The sequence below is a fragment of the Bombina bombina genome, unplaced genomic scaffold (genome assembly GCF_027579735.1).
Source record: "Bombina bombina isolate aBomBom1 unplaced genomic scaffold, aBomBom1.pri scaffold_2020, whole genome shotgun sequence".
Lineage (NCBI taxonomy): Eukaryota > Metazoa > Chordata > Amphibia > Anura > Bombinatoridae > Bombina > Bombina bombina.
The window spans coordinates 12,590-32,809 of NW_026511089.1; the positions used below are offsets into that span (position 1 = coordinate 12,590).

Consider the following 20,220-nt stretch of genomic DNA (forward strand, 5'->3'; position numbering starts at 1 on the left):
AGAGAGTATGAATAAACGACTAGCTGTAGATGTTTTCCTTGACTAACCCATACACACAACTTTTACAAACTATTCTAAGAGTTTTATTTACATCCCCTAACAATTTTTATTTCCATTCAATTTCATAATAGGAGTATTGTTAGAGTGACACACATTTAATGAATAATGACACACCTTATATGATGTTATAATATAGGGTTTACATATATGATCATGCAAACACAAAAACTAGATTCATTATCTACAATACTAAGAAGCATAATTATGTTTTGATTTTATAATAATTTTATAATTACGTTGTGTTTCTGATCGTTTTAGATCTTTTCCTTTATATTATATACTTGCAATTAAGATGAGCTCCATAACAATGTACTCATGAATTTCTATATCATGTATAATTTTACCTTCTATATAATAATATTACAAATGTATTGTATGTACTTGAAAATGGAATTCGAAATTGGGTGGATTTCAATTAAATGTTATTGGCTGACCTAACATTCGGTTAGATTACGAGTTTTGCGGTATGAGTGAAAAAGCAGCGTTATGGCTCTTTTTCACTACCGCTGGTATTACGAGTCTTGCAGGTTTAGCTGCATCGCACACTTTTTTGGCCGTAACGCAACGTAACTACCGCAGCTTTCCAAAAGTCCTTTTTCAATGGAACTTCCTTTGCGCCGGTATTAAGAGTTTGCCTGGGAGGCCAAAAAGTGATGGGTACACCCTATACCGTCAAGATCCATACCGTAAACTGAAAGTCAGTAGTTATGGGTTTTATGTTACAACGCTGTAACATAAAACTCATAACTAAAGTGCTAAAATGTACACTAAAACCCATAAACTACCTATTAACCCCTAAACTAAGGCCCTCCCGCATCGCAAACACTAAAATAAAATTATTAACCCCTAATCTGCCGCTCCGGACATCGCCGACACTATAATAAACATATTAACCCCTAATCTGCTGCCCCCAAAATCGCTGCCACTATACTAAAGTTATTAACCCCTAAACCTAACCCCAAGTCTAACTCTAACACCCACTAACTTTAATATAATTAAAATAAATCTAAATAAAAAACATAATTTATGCTTACCTGATAAATTTATTTCTCTTGTAGTGTATCCAGTCCACGGATCATCCATTACTTATGGAATATATTCTCCTTCCCAACAGGAAGCTGCAAGAGTCCACCCACAGCAAAGCTGCTATATAGCTCCTCCCCTAACTGCCATATTCAGTCATTCGACCGAAAACATGCAGAGAAAGGAAAAACCATAGGGTGCAGTGGTGACTGTAGTTCAAATGAAAACATTACCTGCCTTAAAGTGACAGGGCGGGCCGTGGACTGGATACACTACAAGAGAAATAAATTTATCAAGTAAGCATAAATTATGTTTTCTCTTGTTAAGTGTATCCAGTCCACGGATCATCCATTACTTATGGAATACCAATACCAAAGCTAAAGTACACGGATGATGGGAGGGACAAGGCAGGTACTTAAACAGAAGTTACCACTGCCTGTAAAAAACCCTTTCTCCCAAAAATAGCCTCCGAAGAAGCAAGGTATCAAATTTGTTAAATTTGAAAAGTATGAAGCGCAGACCAAGACTCCGTCTTGTAAATCTGTTCAACAGAAGCCACATTTAAAAAAGGCCCAAGTGAAAACCACAGCTCTAGTAGAATGAGCTGTAATCCCTTCAGGAGGCTGCTGTCCAGCAGTCTCATAAGCTAAATGAATTATGCTTTTTAACCAAAAAGACAGAGAGGCTGCTGAAGTCTTTTGACCTCTCCTCTGTCCAGAATAGACAACAAACAAGGTAAACGTTTGATGAAAACTGTAGTAGCTTGTAAGTAAAACTTTAAAGCACAAACCACGTCCAATATTGTGTAATAGACGTTCCTTCTTTGAGGAAGGATTAGGATACAAGCATGGAACAACTATCTCTTGAGTGATGTACTTGTTAGATACCACCTTAGGAAAAAACCCAGGTTGGTACGCAGGACTACCTTATCCGTACGAAGGACCAGATAAGGAGAATCACATTGTAACACAGATAACTTGGAGACTCTACGAGTCGAGGAATTAGCTACCCAAAAGGAACTTTCCAAGATAAAGATTGATATCTATGGAACAAAAAAGGTTCAAACGGAACTTCTTGAAGAACCTTAAGAATCAGGTTTAAGCTCCATGGCGGAGCAACAGTTTTAAACACAGGCTTGGATCTAACCAAAGCCTGACCAAATGCCTGAACGTCTAGAATACCTGCCAGACGCTTGTGCAAAAAAATAGACAGAGTAAAAATCTGTCCCCTTTTAAGGAATTAGCTGACAACCCTTTTCTCAAAAACATCTTGGAGAAAAGATAATATCCTGGGAATCCAGACTTTACTCCATGAGTAACCCTTGGATTCATAACAATCAGATATTTACACCATATCTATGTTCAATTTTCCTAGAGACAGGCTTTCATGTCTGTATTAAGGTATCAATGACTGACTCGGAGAAGCCATGCTTTGATAACATCAAGCGTTCAGTCTCCAGGCAGTCCATCTCAGATTGATTCTATTTAGATGGTTGAAAGGACCCTGAGGTAGAGGGACCTGTCTCAGAAGCAGAGACCGTGATGGAAAGGATGACATGTCCACCAGATCTGCATACCAGGTCCTGCGTGGCTACGCAGGCGCTGTCAAAAACACCAAAGCCCTCTCCTGCTTGGTCTTGACCTCCGGAGGAAATCCCACTCCCCCGGAAGAAAAGTCTGACGACTTAGAAAATCCACCTCCCAGTTCTCAACACCTGGGATATGGATAGCTGATAGACAAGAGTCTCTGTCCAGTGAATTATTGTAAGACTTCTAACATCGCTAGGGAACTTCTGTTCCCCCTTGATGGCTGATGTAAGCCACAGTTGTGTATATTGTCCGACTGAGTATGATGTACCTCAGAGTTGCTAACTGAGGCCAAGTCTGAAGAGCATGGAATATCACTCCCAGTTCCAGAATATTTATTAGAAGGAGGGTCTCCTCCTAAGTCCACTATCCCTGAGCCTTCAGGGAGTTCCAGACTGCATCCCAACCTAAAAGGCTGGCATCTATTGTAACAATTGTCCCATCTGACCTGCGGAAGGTCATACCCTTGGACAGATGGACCCGACATAGTCACCAGAGAAGAGAATCTCTGGTCTCTTGGTCCAGGTTTAACAGGGGGACAAATCTGTGTAATCCCCGTTCCTCTGACTGAGCATGCATAGTTGCAGCGGTCTGAAATGTAGACGTGCAAACAGTACTATGTCCCTTGCCGCTACCATTAAGCCGATTTCATTCATGTACTGAGCCACCGAAGGGCGCGGATGGGATGGGAAAAAAAAAAAAAAAAACACGGCAGAAATTTAGAAACTTTGACAACCTGGACTCCGTCAGGTAAATTTTCATTTCTACAGAATCTATCAGAGTCCCTAGGAGGGAAACCCTTGAGATTGGGGATAGAGAACTCTTTCCTTGTTCACTTTCCACCCATGTGATCTCAGAAATGCCAGTACTACGTCCGTATGAGACTGGGCAATTTGGATGTTTGACGCCTGTATCAGGATGTCGTCTAAATAAGGGGCCACTTCTATGCCCCGCGGTCTAAGGACCGCCAAAGCGACCCCAGAACCTCCATAAAGATTCTTGGGGCTGTAGATATCCCAAAGGAAAGAGCTACAAACTGGTAATGCCTGTCTAGAAAGGCAAACCTGAAAAACGATGGTGATCTTTATGCATCACAATGTGAGGATAAGCATCCTTCAAATCCATTGTAGTCCTCTATTGACTCTCCTGGATCATAGTTAAGATGGTACGAATAGTTTCCATCTTAAATGACGGAATTCTGAGGAATTTGTTTAAGATCTTTAGATCCAAAATAGGTCTGAAGGTTCCCTCTCCTTGGGAACCACAAACAGATTTGAGTAAAAACTCTGTCCCTGTTCCTCTCTTGGAACTGGATGGATCTCGTACACAATGTAAGAATGCCTCCTTCTTTATCTGGTTTGCAGATAATTGTGAAAGGCGAAATCTCCCCTTTTTTTGGGGGGGGAATCTTTGAAATCCAGAAGATATCTCTGGGATATAAATTCCAATGCCTAGGGATCCTGGGCATCTCTTGCCCACGCCTGGGCAAAGAATGAAAGTCTGCCCCCTATAGGATCCGTTACCGGATAGGGGTCCGTTCCTTCATGCTGCCTTAGAGGCAGCAGCAGGCTCCTTGGCCTGCTTATCTTTGTTCCAGGTCCGATTGTCTCCAGACCGCCTTGGACTGAGCAAAAATTCCCTCTTGTTTTGCCTTAGAGGAAGAGGATGCCACACCTGCCCTGAAGTTTTTAAAAGGTACGAAAAACATAATTTATGCTTACCTGATAAATTCCTTTCTTCTGTTGTGTGATCAGTCCACGGGTCATCATTACTTCTGGGATATAACTCCTCCCCAACAGGAAATGCAAGAGGATTCACCCAGCAGAGCTGCATATAGCTCCTCCCCTCTACGTCAGTCCCAGTCATTCGACCAAGAATCAACGAGAAAGGAGTAACCAAGGGTGAAGTGGTGACTGGAGTATAATTTAAAAGATATTTACCTGCCTTAAAACAGGGCGGGCCGTGGACTGATCACACAACAGAAGAAAGGAATTTATCAGGTAAGCATAAATTATGTTTTCTTCTGTTATGTGTGATCAGTCCACGGGTCATCATTACTTCTGGGATACCAATACCAAAGCAAAAGTACACGGATGACGGGAGGGATAGGCAGGCTCATTATACAGAAGGAACCACTGCCTGAAGAACCTTTCTCCCAAAAATAGCCTCCGAAGAAGCAAAAGTGTCAAATTTGTAAAATTTGGAAAAAGTATGAAGCGAAGACCAAGTTGCAGCCTTGCAAATCTGTTCAACAGAGGCCTCATTCTTAAAGGCCCAAGTGGAAGCCACAGCTCTAGTGGAGTGAGCTGTAATTCTTTCAGGAGGCTGCTGTCCAGCAGTCTCATAGGCTAAACGTATTATGCTACGAAGCCAAAAAGAGAGAGAGGTAGCAGAAGCTTTTTGACCTCTCCTCTGTCCAGAGTAAACGACAAACAAGGAAGAAGTTTGGCGAAAATCTTTAGTTGCCTGCAAGTAGAACTTGAGGGCACGAACTACATCCAGATTGTGTAAAAGACGTTCCTTCTTTGAAGAAGGATTTGGACACAAGGATGGGACAACAATCTCTTGATTGATGTTCCTGTTAGTGACTACCTTAGGTAAGAACCCAGGTTTAGTACGCAGAACTACCTTGTCTGAGTGAAAAATCAGATAAGGGGAATCACAATGTAAGGCTGATAACTCAGAGACTCTTCGAGCCGAGGAAATAGCCATTAAAAACAGAACTTTCCAAGATAACATTTTTATATCAATGGAATGAAGGGGTTCAAACGGAACACCCTGTAAAACGTTAAGAACTAAGTTTAAACTCCATGGTGGAGCAACAGCTTTAAACACAGGCTTGATCCTAGCTAAAGCCTGACAAAAGGACTGGACGTCTGGATTTTCTGACAGACGTCTGTGTAACAAGATGGACAGAGCTGAAATCTGTCCCTTTAATGAACTAGCTGATAAACCCTTTTCTAAACCTTCTTGTAGAAAAGACAATATCCTAGCGATCCTAACCTTACTCCAGGAGTAACCTTTGGATTCGCACCAGTATAGGTATTTCCGCCATATTTTATGGTAAATCCTTCTGGTAACAGGCTTCCTAGCCTGAATCAAGGTATCAATAACCGACTCAGAAAAACCACGTTTTGATAAAATCAAGCGTTCAATTTCCAAGCAGTCAGCTTCAGAGAAGTTAGATTTTGATGTTTGAATGGACCCTGTATCAGAAGGTCCTGTCTTAGAGGTAGAGACCAAGGCGGACAGGATGACATGTCCACTAGATCTGCATACCAAGTCCTGCGTGGCCAAGCAGGTGCTATTAGAATTACTGATGCTCTCTCCTGTTTGATTTTGGCAATCAATCGAGGAAGCAGCGGGAAGGGTGGAAACACATAAGCCATCCTGAAGTTCCAAGGTGCTGTCAAAGCATCTATCAGAACTGCTCCTGGATCCCTGGATCTGGACCCGTAGCGAGGAAGTTTGGCGTTCTGGCGAGACGCCATGAGATCTATCTCTGGTTTGCCCCAACGTCGAAGTATTTGGGCAAAGACCTCCGGATGAAGTTCCCACTCCCCCGGATGAAAAGTCTGGCGACTCAAGAAATCCGCCTCCCAGTTCTCCACTCCCGGGATGTGGATTGCTGACAGGTGGCAAGAGTGAGACTCTGCCCAGCGAATTATCTTTGATACTTCCATCATTGCTAGGGAGCTTCTTGTCCCTCCCTGATGGTTGATGTAAGCTACAGTCGTGATGTTGTCCGACTGAAACCTGATGAACCCCCGAGTTGTTAACTGGGGCCAAGCCAGAAGGGCATTGAGAACTGCTCTCAATTCCAGAATGTTTATTGGTAGGAGACTCTCCTCCTGATTCCATAGTCCCTGAGCCTTCAGAGAATTCCAGACAGCGCCCCAACCTAGTAGGCTGGCGTCTGTTGTTACAATTGTCCAGTCTGGCCTGCTGAATGGCATCCCCCTGGACAGGTGTGGCCGATAAAGCCACCATAGAAGAGAATTTCTGGTCTCTTGATTCAGATTCAGAGTAGGGGACAAATCTGAGTAATCCCCATTCCACTGACTTAGCATGCATAATTGCAGCGGTCTGAGGTGTAGGCGTGCAAAAGGTACTATGTCCATTGCCGCTACCATTAAGCCGATCACCTCCATGCATTGAGCTACTGACGGGTGTTGAATGGAATGAAGGACGCGGCATGCATTTTGAAGTTTTGTTAACCTGTCTTCTGTCAGGTAAATCTTCATTTCTACAGAATCTATAAGAGTCCCCAAGAATGGAACTCTTGTGAGAGGAAAGAGAGAACTCTTCTTTTCGTTCACTTTCCATCCATGCGACCTTAGAAATGCCAGAACTAACTCTGTATGAGACTTGGCAGTTTGAAAGCTTGAAGCTTGTATTAGAATGTCGTCTAGGTACGGAGCTACCGAAATCCCTCGCGGTCTTAGTACCGCTAGAAGGGCACCCAGAACCTTTGTGAAGATTCTTGGAGCCGTAGCCAATCCGAATGGAAGAGCTACAAACTGGTAGTGCCTGTCTAAGAAGGCAAACCTTAGATACCGGTGATGATCTTTGTGGATCGGTATGTGAAGGTAAGCATCCTTTAAATCCACTGTGGTCATGTACTGACCCTCTTGGATCATGGGTAAGATTGTCCGAATAGTTTCCATTTTGAACGATGGAACTCTTAGGAATTTGTTTAGAGTCTTTAAATCTAAGATTGGCCTGAAAGTTCCCTCTTTTTTGGGAACCACAAACAGGTTTGAGTAGAACCCTTGTCCTTGTTCCGACCACGGAACCGGATGGATCACTCCCATTGTTAACAGATCTTGTACGCAGCGTAGAAACGCTTCTTTCTTTATCTGGTTTGTTGACAACCTTGACAGATGAAATCTCCCTCTTGGGGGAGATAATTTGAAGTCTAGAAGGTATCCCTGAGATATGATCTCTAGTGCCCAGGGATCCTGAACATCTCTTGCCCAGGCCTGGGCGAAGAGAGAGAGTCTGCCCCCTACTAGATCCGGTCCCGGATCGGGGGCTCTCGGTTCATGCTGTCTTTGGGGCAGCAGCAGGTTTCCTGGCCTGCTTGCTTTTGTTCCAGGACTGGTTAGGCTTCCAGCCTTGCCTGTAACGAGCAACAGCTCCTTCCTGTTTTGGTGCAGTGGAGGTTGATGCTGCTCCTGTCTTGAAATTCCGAAAGGGACGAAAATTAGACTGTCTAGCCTTAGCTTTGGCCTTGTCTTGAGGTAGGGCGTGGCCCTTACCTCCCGTAATGTCAGCGATAATTTCTTTCAAACCGGGCCCGAATAAGGACTGCCCCTTGAAAGGTATATTAAGTAATTTGGACTTAGAAGTAACATCAGCTGACCAGGATTTTAGCCACAGTGCCCTGCGTGCCTGTATGGCGAATCCTGAGTTCTTAGCCGTAAGTTTGGTTAAATGTACTACGGCCTCCGAAATGAAAGAATTAGCTAGTTTAAGGACTCTAAGCCTGTCCGTAATGTCGTCTAGCGTAGAGGAACTAAGGTTCTCTTCAAGCGACTCAATCCAAAATGCTGCCGCAGCCGTAATCGGCGCGATACATGCAAGGGGTTGTAATATAAAACCTTGTTGAACAAACATTTTCTTAAGGTAACCCTCTAATTTTTTATCCATTGGATCTGAGAAAGCACAGCTATCCTCCACCGGGATAGTGGTACGCTTAGCTAAAGTAGAAACTGCTCCCTCCACCTTGGGGACCGTTTGCCATAAGTCCCGAGTGGTGGCGTCTATTGGAAACATCTTTCTAAATATTGGAGGGGGTGAGAACGGCACACCGGGTCTATCCCACTCCTTAGTAACAATTTCAGTTAGTCTCTTAGGTATAGGAAAAACGTCAGTACTCGCCGGTACCGCAAAGTATTTATCCAACCTACACAGTTTCTCTGGTATTGCAACGGTGTTACAATCGTTGAGAGCTGCTAAGACCTCCCCTAGTAGTACACGGAGGTTCTCCAATTTAAATTTAAAATTTGAAATATCTGAGTCCAATCTGTTTGGATCAGAACCGTCACCCACAGAATGAAGCTCTCCGTCCTCATGCTCTGCGAGCTGTGACGCAGTATCAGACATGGCCCTAGCATTGTCAGCGCACTCTGTTCTCACCCCAGAGTGATCACGCTTGCCTCTTAGTTCTGGTAATTTAGACAAAACTTCAGTCATAACAGTAGCCATATCTTGTAATGTTATCTGTAATGGCCGCCCAGATGTACTAGGCGCCAAAATATCACGCACCTCCCGGGCGGGAGATGCAGGTACTGTCGCGTGAGGCGAGTTAGTCGGCATAACTCTCCCCTCGCTGTTTGGTGAAATTTGTTCACATTGTACAGATTGACTTTTATTTAAAGTAGCATCAATACAGTTAGTACATAAATTTCTATTGGGCTCCACCTTGGCATTGGAACAAATGACACAGATATCTTCCTCTGAGTCAGACATGTTTAACACACTAGCAAAAAAACTTACAACTTGGTTATAATCTTTTTTAGCAAAAAAACGCACTGTGCCTCAAAGAGGTACTAACGATTAAATGACAGTTGAAATAATGAACTGAAAAACAGTTATAGCATCAAACTTTAAAACAACACAACTTTTAGCAAAGGTTTGTTCCCATTAGTAAAAAACAACACTAATTAAATTTGTACATAAGAAAACAAAACAACGTTTTTTATTCACAGTCACTATAAGAATTCTCACAGCTCTGCTGAGAGAATTTACCTCCCTTCAAAGAAGTTTGAAGACCCCTGAGATCTGTCAGAGATGAACCGGATCATGCAGGAAATATAAAAGTAGCTGACTGGAATTTTTTGATGCGTAGCAAAGAGCGCCAAAAACGGCCCCTCCCTCTCCCACACAGCAGTGAAGAGAAACGAAACTGTCACAATTAAAGCAAAAAACTGCCAAGTGGAAAATAATGCCCAAATATTTATTCACACAGTACCTCAGCAATGTAAACGATTCTACATTCCAGCAAAAACGTTTAACATGAGAATAGTTATTAAAAGGATTAGTGACCTTTAACACAGTAGTTCCGGTGAAATACCATCCCCAGAATACTGAAGTGTATACATACATGTCATTTTAACGGTATGGCAGGCTTTTCTCATCAATTCCATTCAGAAAATAAAAACTGCCACATACCTCAATGCAGATTCATCTGCCCGCTGTCCCCTGATCTGAAGCCTTTACCTCCCTCAGATGGTCGAGAACAGCAATATGATCTTAACGACTCCGGTTAAAATCATAGTAAAAAATCTCTGTCAGATTCTTCCTCAAACTCTGCCAGAGAAGTAATAACACGCTCCGGTGCTATTTTAAAATAACAAACTTTTGATTGAAGTCATAAAAACTAAGTATAATCACCATAGTCCTCTCACACATCCTATCTAGTCGTTGGGTGCAAGAGAATGACTGGGACTGACGTAGAGGGGAGGAGCTATATGCAGCTCTGCTGGGTGAATCCTCTTGCATTTCCTGTTGGGGAGGAGTTATATCCCAGAAGTAATGATGACCCGTGGACTGATCACACATAACAGAAGAAATTAGACTTTTTTTTTTTTTTGCCCTTGATTTAGACCTATCCTGAGGAAGGGCATGACCTTTTCCTCCAGTGATATAAGCAATAATCTCCTTCAAACCAGGCCCGAATAGGGTCTGCCCCTTGAAGGGAAGTTAAGTAGCTTATTTATTAAAGTCACGACAGCTGACCATGATATAAGCCATAGCGCTCTGCGCGCCAGTATAGTAAAAAACAGAATTCTTAGCCGTTAGTCTAGTCAAATGAACAAGAATCAGAAAACAAAGGAATTGGCTAGCATAAGCTTGTCAAATATATTCATCCAATGGAGTCGCTTAACTGTAAAGCCTCATCAAGAGACTCAACCCAGAACGCCGCAGCAGCAGTGACAGAAGCAATGTATGCAAGGGGCTGCAGGATAAAACCCTGTTGAATAAACATTTTTTATCCATTGGATCTAAAAAGCACAACTGTCCTCGTCAGAGGTAGTGGTACGCTTAGCTAGAGTAGAAACTCTTCTCTCCACCTTAGGAACTGTCTGCCAGAAGTCCCGTGTGGTGGTAACTATTAGAAAACATTCTTCTAAAAAATAGGAGGGGAAGAGAACGGCACACCTGGTCTATCCCATTCCTTATTAAAAAATTTTTAGTAAACCTCTTTAGGTATTGGAAAAACATCAGTACACACCGGCACTGCATATTATTTATCCAGTCTACACAATTTCTCTGGCCCTGCGATTGTACACATTCATTCAGAGCAGCCAAAGCCTCCCTGAGCAACAAGTGGAGGTTCTCAAGCATAAATTTTAAATGTAGAAATATCAGAATCAGGTTAAATCATCTTCACTGAGTCAAAAAAAATCACCCACAGACTAAGCATATTGTGAGGTAGTATCATACATGGTTCTTAAAGCGTCTGTATGCGCTGTATCTACCCCCAGAGCTAACTGCTTTCCTTTAATTTCAGGTAGTCTGACTAATACTGCTGCCAGAATATTATTCACCACCTTTGCCATGTCTTGTAAAATAAACGCTATGGGCGCCCTTGATGTACTTGGCGCCATTTGAGCGTGAGTCCCTGAAGCGGGAGTCGAAGGGTCTGACACGTGGGGAGAGTTAGTCGGCATAACTTTCCCCTCGACAGAATCCCCTGATAAAAGAAACGCTATGGGTGCCCTTGATGTACTTGGCGCCATTTGAGCGTGAGTCCCTAAAGCGGGAGTCAAAAGGTCTGACACGTGGGGAGAGTTAGTCGGCATAACTACCCCCACGACAGAATCCTCTGGTGATAATGTTTTTAAAGACAAAAAATGATCTTTATTGTTTAACATGAAATCAGTACATCTGGTACACATTCTAAGATGGGGTTCCACCATGGCTTTAAAACATAATGAACACAGAGCTTCCTCTATGTCAGACATGTTAGAACAGACTAATAATGAGACTAGTAAGCTTGGAAAACACTTTAAATCAAGTTAACAAGCAAATATATAAAACGTTACTGTGCCTTTAAGAGAAACAAATTTTGTAAAAATTTGAAAAACAGTGAAAAAAAGGCAGTAAAACAAACGAAATTTTTACAGTACATGTAATAAGGTAACAGAGCATTGCACCCACTTGCAAATGGATGATTAACCCCTTAATGCAAAAAACAGATCAAAAAAAAAAAATGACATAGACGTTTTTAAAAACAGACACAACAAACTGCCACAGCCAACAGTGGGAAGCTTCAGTTAACTGTTTCTATGCAAAATTTAAGCCAGCCATGTGGAAAAAACTTAGGCCCCAATAAGTTTTATCACCAAACATATGTTAAAAAACGATTAAACATGCCAGCAAACGTTTTAAAACACATTTTTACAAGAGTATGTATCTCTATTAATAAGCCTGATACCAGTCGCTATCGCTGCATTTAAGGCTTTACTTACATTACTTCGGTATCAGCAGTATTTTCTTAGTCAATTCCATTCCTAGAAAAATATTTTACTGCACATACCTTATCTGCAGGAAAACCTGCACGCCATTCTCCCTGTGAAGTACCTCACTCCTCAGAATGTGTGAGAACAGCAAATGGATCTTAGTTACGTCTGCTAAGATCATAGAAAAACGCAGGCAGATTCTTCTTCCAAATACTGCCTGAGATAAACAGCACACTCCGGTGCCATTTAAAAATAACAAACTTTTGATTGAAGAATAAACTAAGTAGAAAGCACCACAGACTCTCACAACCTCCTATCTATGTTGAGGCTTGCAAGAGAATGACTGAATATGGCAGTTAGGGGAGGAGCTATATAGCAGCTTTGCTGTGGGTGGACTCTTGCAGCTTCCTGTTGGGAAGGAGAATATATTCCATAAGTAATGGATGATCCGTGGACTGGATACACTTAACAAGAGAAATGACTATCATTAACTAAATACTTACCTATAACATAATTTAAAATAATCCCTGAGCTAGCTACAATATAGCTACAATATAACTAAAAGTGACATTGTATCTATCTTAGGTTTTATTTTACAGGTAAATTTGTATTTATTTTAACTAGGTGGAATAGTTAGTAAATAGTTATTAACTATTTACTAACTACCTAGCTAAAATAAATACAAATTTCAAGCCCCTCTCAAAATTGTCATAAGTAACCCCTAATACATTATTTTTAAAGCTTTGAAATGAAGACTTTAAATGCTAAACAGCATTATAAACCTAATAAAATAATCACACAACACAGAATATATAATTAAACTAAGTTAAATGAACAAAAACATTTGCTAAACTGCATTATAAACCTAATAAAAAAATCACACAACACAGACTTAACTTGCATTTTTCTGCAAAACAGTTCTTTCTATGCATTCCAATCTGGACTGATTTATAGACAGGAAGATCTTGTTCCTTTGCAGCTGCTCGATAGCTCAGGTCTGGTTAAACTGATTAATTTCAGCTTGCTTTGCTTGCATATCTTTGCTGCAACGCAAGCGGACAGCTCCACCTACTGGCTATTTTATTCAATGCACTGCTTCTCAATGCTTTTCAATAGAAGCACATGACTGAAAAAAAAAGTTTGTTATTCTGAAATGGTGCAAATTTAACCGTTGTAAACCGAGGGCCACCTTATATATATATATATATATATAGTTTTTACACACAGCTATAGGTGTGATTTATACATCGTGTGTTGCTTTTCTCTCTCCTACTACATTAAAACAAATATATATATATATATATATATACACATATATACATACACACTTTTATGTAACTATATAAAAGTCATGTTTCTTGGGATTTAGAAGTTATAAACTGTACCTTTTGTGCACCTTCTACCTGTGTGTGGATCTATTCCCTGCTTTATGTACTTATGTATTGAATGTATTGGTGGAAACTGTATGTTTTGAATTCGCACTTGTGGTGCATGTATCTTTGTACATGTTTATTTTCAAATAAAGCTCTTAAAAATTAAAAAAAAAAAAAAAAAAAAAAAAAATACAGCTAGCTACTACATTTTAAAATCAGACTGACTCGCCTTAAATATATCTGCTACATGGCTGTTCCCTCAGGCCCTATAAATGTCCCTCCCTGGGAAGGGCAGACAGCACGTAATGGGAATTCCCCGTCATACAACTCAGTGTCTTTAGTTAGGTTTTGTTCTGAGTTCATCTGCAAGTGACTGCATTGCTAAAGCTCTGCCTACACCAAGGCGCGAAAAACCCAGGTGCGAGGGGGCCTCTGGCTCCTAGAATGTTACCCCCTGGCTCCTAACATTTTGGGTTATTCTCTATATATTTATATACAGATACCACTCTCTGGCTTCTAAAAGTGTCTGGATCCTAAATATTCTTTTTGGCTGCTAAATTTTAAACAGATTTGTCGACCCCTGGCATAAACAGTATTTACAAATATTTTTTAATTGTAGAAATTTATATATTTCTTTTCCTTTTTTAAACTGTGGAAAAAATGTTCTTCTATCATTTCTCTAAATGGAGGTTACCTTAATGTTAATCACATTTTTTAGGACATTTAAAACCAAATTATCAGCATTTTTCCAGGTTGACAAACCATTCCAAATTTTATCATTAAGCCCAAATGTTCTTCTTTCATGACTCGGATAGAGCAGCATTTTTAAACAACTTTCTAATTTACTTCTATTATCAATTTTTCTTTGTACTCTTGGTATCTTTTGTTGAAAAGCAGGAAGGTAAGCTCAGGAGCGTGCACGTGTCTGGAGCACTATATGGCAGCAGTTTTGCAAGAATGTTACACATTTGCAAGAGCACTAGATGGCAGCACTATACACTACCATGTGGTGCTACCTAGGTATCTCTCCAACACAGAATATCATGGGAACAAAGCAAATTTGATAAAAAATAAGTAAATTGGAAACTTTTTTAAAAATTGTATGGTCTGCCTAAATAAATACAAAATAGCCCCAATCCTTGCTTGCAGGGAAAAGTACCCATTAAAGGATTAAATATCTTCAGACACCATCTTCGCACATCCTCCTGATGTACAAGGCAAAGAATTACTGGGGATTGTGGGAAGGGGGAGGATACTTAAAGCTTTGCTGGGGTGTTCTTTGCCTCCTCCTGGTGGCCAGGAGTTGAATTCATACTCGTAATTAGAATGGATTTGTGGACTTTCCATGTCATTGGAAAGAAAATATTTTTTTGGATTTCATATCCTTTTTAACCACAACGTGACAATTACTGTAAAGAAGCAGTCAATGTTACCAATAAGAGCAAGCAAAGTGGAATCAGACCCAGAAATATAAATTAAATTATATATTTCCAAAAACTGGGCCTATCTGAAGGTGCAGAATTATACTCCAGCAGTTTAGCCATTTATTTTCTATGAATATGAACGATTTTTAGCAGCTCCGGGCATCAGTTTTGTGAAATGTTCATCATTCAAAACAAAAATATGCAAGTCCTTTACGACTGGCTCACTGTATCATTTTACCAGATTTATAGATTTTATACGGGGAAAAAATAGTGATGCAAAACAAGGAAAATATTTTTTACTAGTCCAGTCGGAAATAGTAGAGGGAGATGTAAGTCAAATAGACCACAGGCAACATTTCAACCATTTCCTGACCCGAATTATTTAAATTAAAATTACGCTATCGTTCATGCGATCGTGTGATTTCAATGATGAGATCGGGTCAAGGGGGGAGTGCCTATAATACTACAGCCCGAAATCCTATTTACAAACCAGCTATGGCTTCACCACAGCCAACATGCTAGGACGTTCCATGCCATGCTAACGGCGCTAAAGCCCAGCACATTTAGGACGGCATGGAACGTCATAACGGCAGGAAGGGGTTAAAGGAGATAAAATTTAAAATAAAATAAAATGAATGATTGACAGGTCACACAAAAGCAATGGGCATCACTGTATAAGAATATGTTTGTGGAACAATAAACGCGAACAGCAAATGCTGCTGGTGTGATACCCACTAACAGGTTCCCTAGCTGGGAACTTTGTCTGTCCAATACATAATAAATGGAGCGCATAGTTTTTTTTCCAAGCAATAGTACAATTTTAGCATTTTATTACTTCCTGTTATGTCCCTTTTACATTTAGCTTCTGCGCAATATTACTGTGGCATCTGAAAGCTTTGATATTTTCTACTTAGCAAAATATATAAACAACGGCCCTACACTTTAGTTTTATCCATGACTTCACTTTAAAGGGACACTAAAACCAAAAATTAGAAAGTTGCTTAAAATTTCATGCTCTATCTGAATCACAAAAGAAAAAATTTGGGTTCAGTGTCCCTTTAAAACTCACTCATGTCCATTAGACTCATGTCCATTAGAAAACCTTATGAATGGAAGAATAATTTGGCCAAGAAGATCTTGCACACAATGAAATTCCAAGTTACTATGTATAGCCGCTCCGGTTTTCCAACACCAGACACATCCTTTTCCCCACCATATTCCCAGTTCTCATAACTCTAATCCCTGCTCACTATATACAATTATTAGTACATACCGGAGTGACTCTGTGCGGTTGAAGTGTCTACAGTCAGACGTAAGGAAGAGCTGGTCCAGATCTCTGACCATTAAATGCTTCACATTTCCCATCGACCCACTGGAATTTCTGGGAAAATGAAACCCAAGAATAAGTGGAGTTTTATTGGGCGACTGGAAGAGCAAAATTCAGCCACATTTTACAAGAGAAAGTTATAACCTATCCTCAAACTTATAAGAAATTCAACAATTTTAAGTATAGCTGTCAGCCTAGATGTTGACTGGTAATCTTATATGTCCTGCCCTGACTAAAATAATTTATTTTTCCATATATTATTTAGGATAGTTCCCCTGTTTTTAAAGGGATAGAAAAGTGAAAATTGAAATGTGTACGAGTACATTTCAATTTGAAATAGAAGCATTTTTGCAATATATTTCCATTAGCAAAAATGCTTCTAGTAAAAGTTATTTCGGTTTTTAGCAGCATACACACATATGCTGTGAGGGCCCGTGCATCAGTAATTTAAATTACAGGAAAAAGAGGACAAAATAAAAAATGAAAGTATATTCCAAAGTTTATTTACCACATATAGGGACAGATTTATTTAAAGGGACACTCAAGTCAAAATTAAACTTTCATAATTCAGATAGAGCAGCAATTTTAGCTTCCATTAAAAAAAGTGCACAGTCTTTTTTATATTTAAACTTTTTGAATCACCAGCTCCTACTGAGCATGTGCAAGAATTCACAGAATAAGCGTATATGCATTTGTGATTGGCTGATGGCTGTCACATGGTACGTGTATGCATTTGTGATTGGCTGATGTCAGTCACATGGTACAAGGGGGAGTGGAAATAGACATAACTTTTAAAATTGTCTATTCAATCTACTATTCATTTGAAGTTCAGACAGTGCTATTGCATTGTCTTGTTATCTTGCATTTGTTGATTATGCAAATCTACTGTGTTGATTGGTCCTTTAACGCTTCCGCTCGCACGCTAACTGTGCTACAAAAAAAAGCTTTTTGAGCGCGTCAGGTTACGCTCGTATTAAAGTAAAATTAAAGTTGAAACCCAATGTCCGCAAAAAGCTGAACTTCGAATATTGCGACCGCGTTAATGTATTATTCCCTCATAGAAGTCAATGGAGCAAAAAAAAGTAGAACAAATTCCTAACACCGTACTTGCGCACAATCCTGATCGTTTATTCTTAAGTGCACTAAACCGACATGAAAACTTTAATATTTCACATAGCAGAATATATTCTATTTATTCATGAATACGTACATATTTCTGATAGTATTTTGGTACAATATCCATGGATAGATAGATAAAATGTTATATAGGTATAGATATATGGATAAATATATATATATATATATATATATATATATATATAGAATATTGCATTAATATGATTTTTCATGTTTTCAACTACTTAACTGCAAAGGGCACCAATGCACTTATATATACTTGTAATACGACAGCTACATTCTATGCGTGGTAACAGCCGTGATAAACACGATATCGCTTGCCCATAACTAATAGGGGGCTACCCATAATCTGGCCCATTATTGTTTAAACATTTATATTACAATCTCAAAGTGTTCAATGCCCCTTTAAAAAACATTATTACCTGAATGTGGTTCTAGGGGTTGCAGGCTTTGACTTGTAGAATTTTTGCTTGGACGGATGTGTGTCTGCTTCACTCTGATAGGTCAGTAAGTGACGGGTATGATGGGAAATCTCCGGACTTTTCATCGTTTCTTCAGGTACATTGTTTAGGAAACTGTACATGAAATGAAAAAGTGAGAAGCAGGAAAACAGTGCAAGTTCATCTGTGGCAATTTTATGGCTACAGCATCGTCATTTTCCTTTTGCGTGTGAATGTGCACTGCGATTTCCTACTCACCTCACAGGGCCGAAGTTGAATGCAACAAAAACAAGGACGACCATAACACAGACGACATTCCTACTGCCAGTTGAGACTCGAAGGGCAGCGTTCTGAGGAAGAGAAAGAAATGGGAGTAAAGACGACGCGATAAACACATAGAGAGCCTGAGTGACAAAGGGAGGCGCATGAGGGAGCGTGACAGTGTAAGAACTTTGTCCATTTAACTTAATCTCTGCCATCTCTCATTGACGCAGCGGTCTCAGAATCCAAGAGTCTAATGCAGCCGTCATTAGCATTAATGTAGCCGCCTCTTCAGTTGTACACTCCCCAGACTGCACTAGACTACAAGTGAGGCACATATTTTTGCTTCCGCAAGCACATTTTCAACACTCAATTCTACCTTAATGAGCGCCCCCAGTTTTGCGCATATTACAAGAAAAAAAATTTGCAGTTGCAACTTCGAGGTAAAAAAATAAACTGCAAAGTTGCAATCACATTTTCTCAAATCCCAAAGACTTCAATGGATACTCATTTAGAACTCAAAATTTCACTGGCGCCAACTCGCACTAAACTGAGCGCAGGATCGCATTGAGATACAGTATATGTATTTCTTTCTATATGTGTGTGTGTGTAAATACATATATACACATATAAATAGATCTGTATAAAAATACATATATATATTTATATAATATTTATATATTTAATGTGTTTCTTTCCACTTTTTATTCAAGCGTAACAGTTAACCAAAGCGTTCACATTTACTTTCAACTTGTAAAAGTGCTCTAATTCCAGATATCGTTTGCGCGCAACAGTTAGCCACTTGTAATCAAGCCCCCTGTAAGCAGCCGTATCTCCTGTTGCACGCTCAATAACACTAATGCCTCTCCTGTTACACACTCCCTCACACTAAAGCAGTCGTCTCTCCTGTTACACACTCCCTTACACTAAAGCAGTCGTATCTCCTGTTACACACTCTCACACTAATGCAGCCGTATCTCCTGTTACACGCTCCCTCACACTAAAGCAGTCGTATCTCCTGTTGCACGCTCTCACACTAAAGCAGTCGTATCTCCTGTTACACACTCTCACACTAATGCAGCCGTCTCTCCTGTTGCACACTCTCACACTAATGCAGCCGTATCTCCTGTTGCACACTCTCACACTAATGCAGCCGTATCTCCTGTTACACACTCTCACACTAATGCAGTCGTCTCTCCTGTTACACACTCTCACACTAATGCAGCCGTATCTCCTGTTACACACTCTCACACTAATGCAGTCGTCTCTCCTGTTACACACTCCCTTACACTAAAGCAGTCGTATCTCCTGTTGCACACTACCTTACACTAAAGCAGTCGTATCTCCTGTTGCACACTCTCACACTAATGCAGCCGTATCTCCTGTTACACACTCTCACACTAAAGCAGTCGTATCTCCTGTTGCACACTCCCTCACACTAAAGCAGTCGTATCTCCTGTTACACACTCCCTCACACTAAAGCATTCGTATCTCCTGTTGCACACTCCCTCACACTAAAGCAGTCGTCTCTCCTGTTACACACTCCCTCACACTAAAGCAGTCGTATCTCCTGTTGCACGCTCCCTCACACTAAAGCAGTCGTATCTCCTGTTGCACACTCTCACACTAAAGCAGTCGTATCTAATGTTACACACTCCCTCACACTAATGCAGCCGTCTCTCCTGTTACACACTCCCTCACACTAAAGCAGTCGTATCTCCTGTTGCACACTCCCTCACACTAAAGCAGCCGTATCTCCTGTTACACACTCCCTCACACTAAAGCAGTCGTATCTCCTGTTGCACACTCTCACACTAAAGCAGTCGTCTCTCCTGTTGCACACTCCCTCACACTAAAGCAGCCGTATCTCCTGTTACACACTCTCACACTAAAGCAGTCGTCTCTCCTGTTACACACTCCCTCACACTAAAGCAGTCGTCTCTCCTGTTGCACACTCCCTCACACTAATGCAGCCGTCTCTCCTGTTACACACTCCCTCACACTAAAGCAGCCGTATCTCCTGTTGCACACTCTCACACTAAAGCAGTCGTCTCTCCTGTTGCACACTCCCTTACACTAAAGCAGCCGTATCTCCTGTTACACACTCCCTTACACTAAA

At 40.7% G+C, this 20,220-nt stretch overlaps 1 protein-coding gene across 1 annotated transcript in view; it reads right to left on the minus strand.

Moving 5' to 3' along the window:
* Positions 1 to 18,523, minus strand: part of LOC128643597 (cyclic AMP-dependent transcription factor ATF-6 beta-like) — a gene marked incomplete at its 3' end in the record, with an annotated part of 30,611 nt that extends 12,088 nt beyond the window's left edge. The window contains exons 1-3 of the mRNA XM_053696441.1: positions 18,099 to 18,523; positions 17,823 to 17,975; positions 16,210 to 16,317 (exon numbers count right to left, since the gene is read on the minus strand). Of these exons, the coding sequence (XP_053552416.1) occupies positions 16,210 to 16,317; positions 17,823 to 17,975; positions 18,099 to 18,319 (482 nt within the window). The remainder of the gene's footprint in view (positions 1 to 16,209; positions 16,318 to 17,822; positions 17,976 to 18,098) is intronic.
* Positions 18,524 to 20,220: the final 1,697 nt, after the last annotated feature.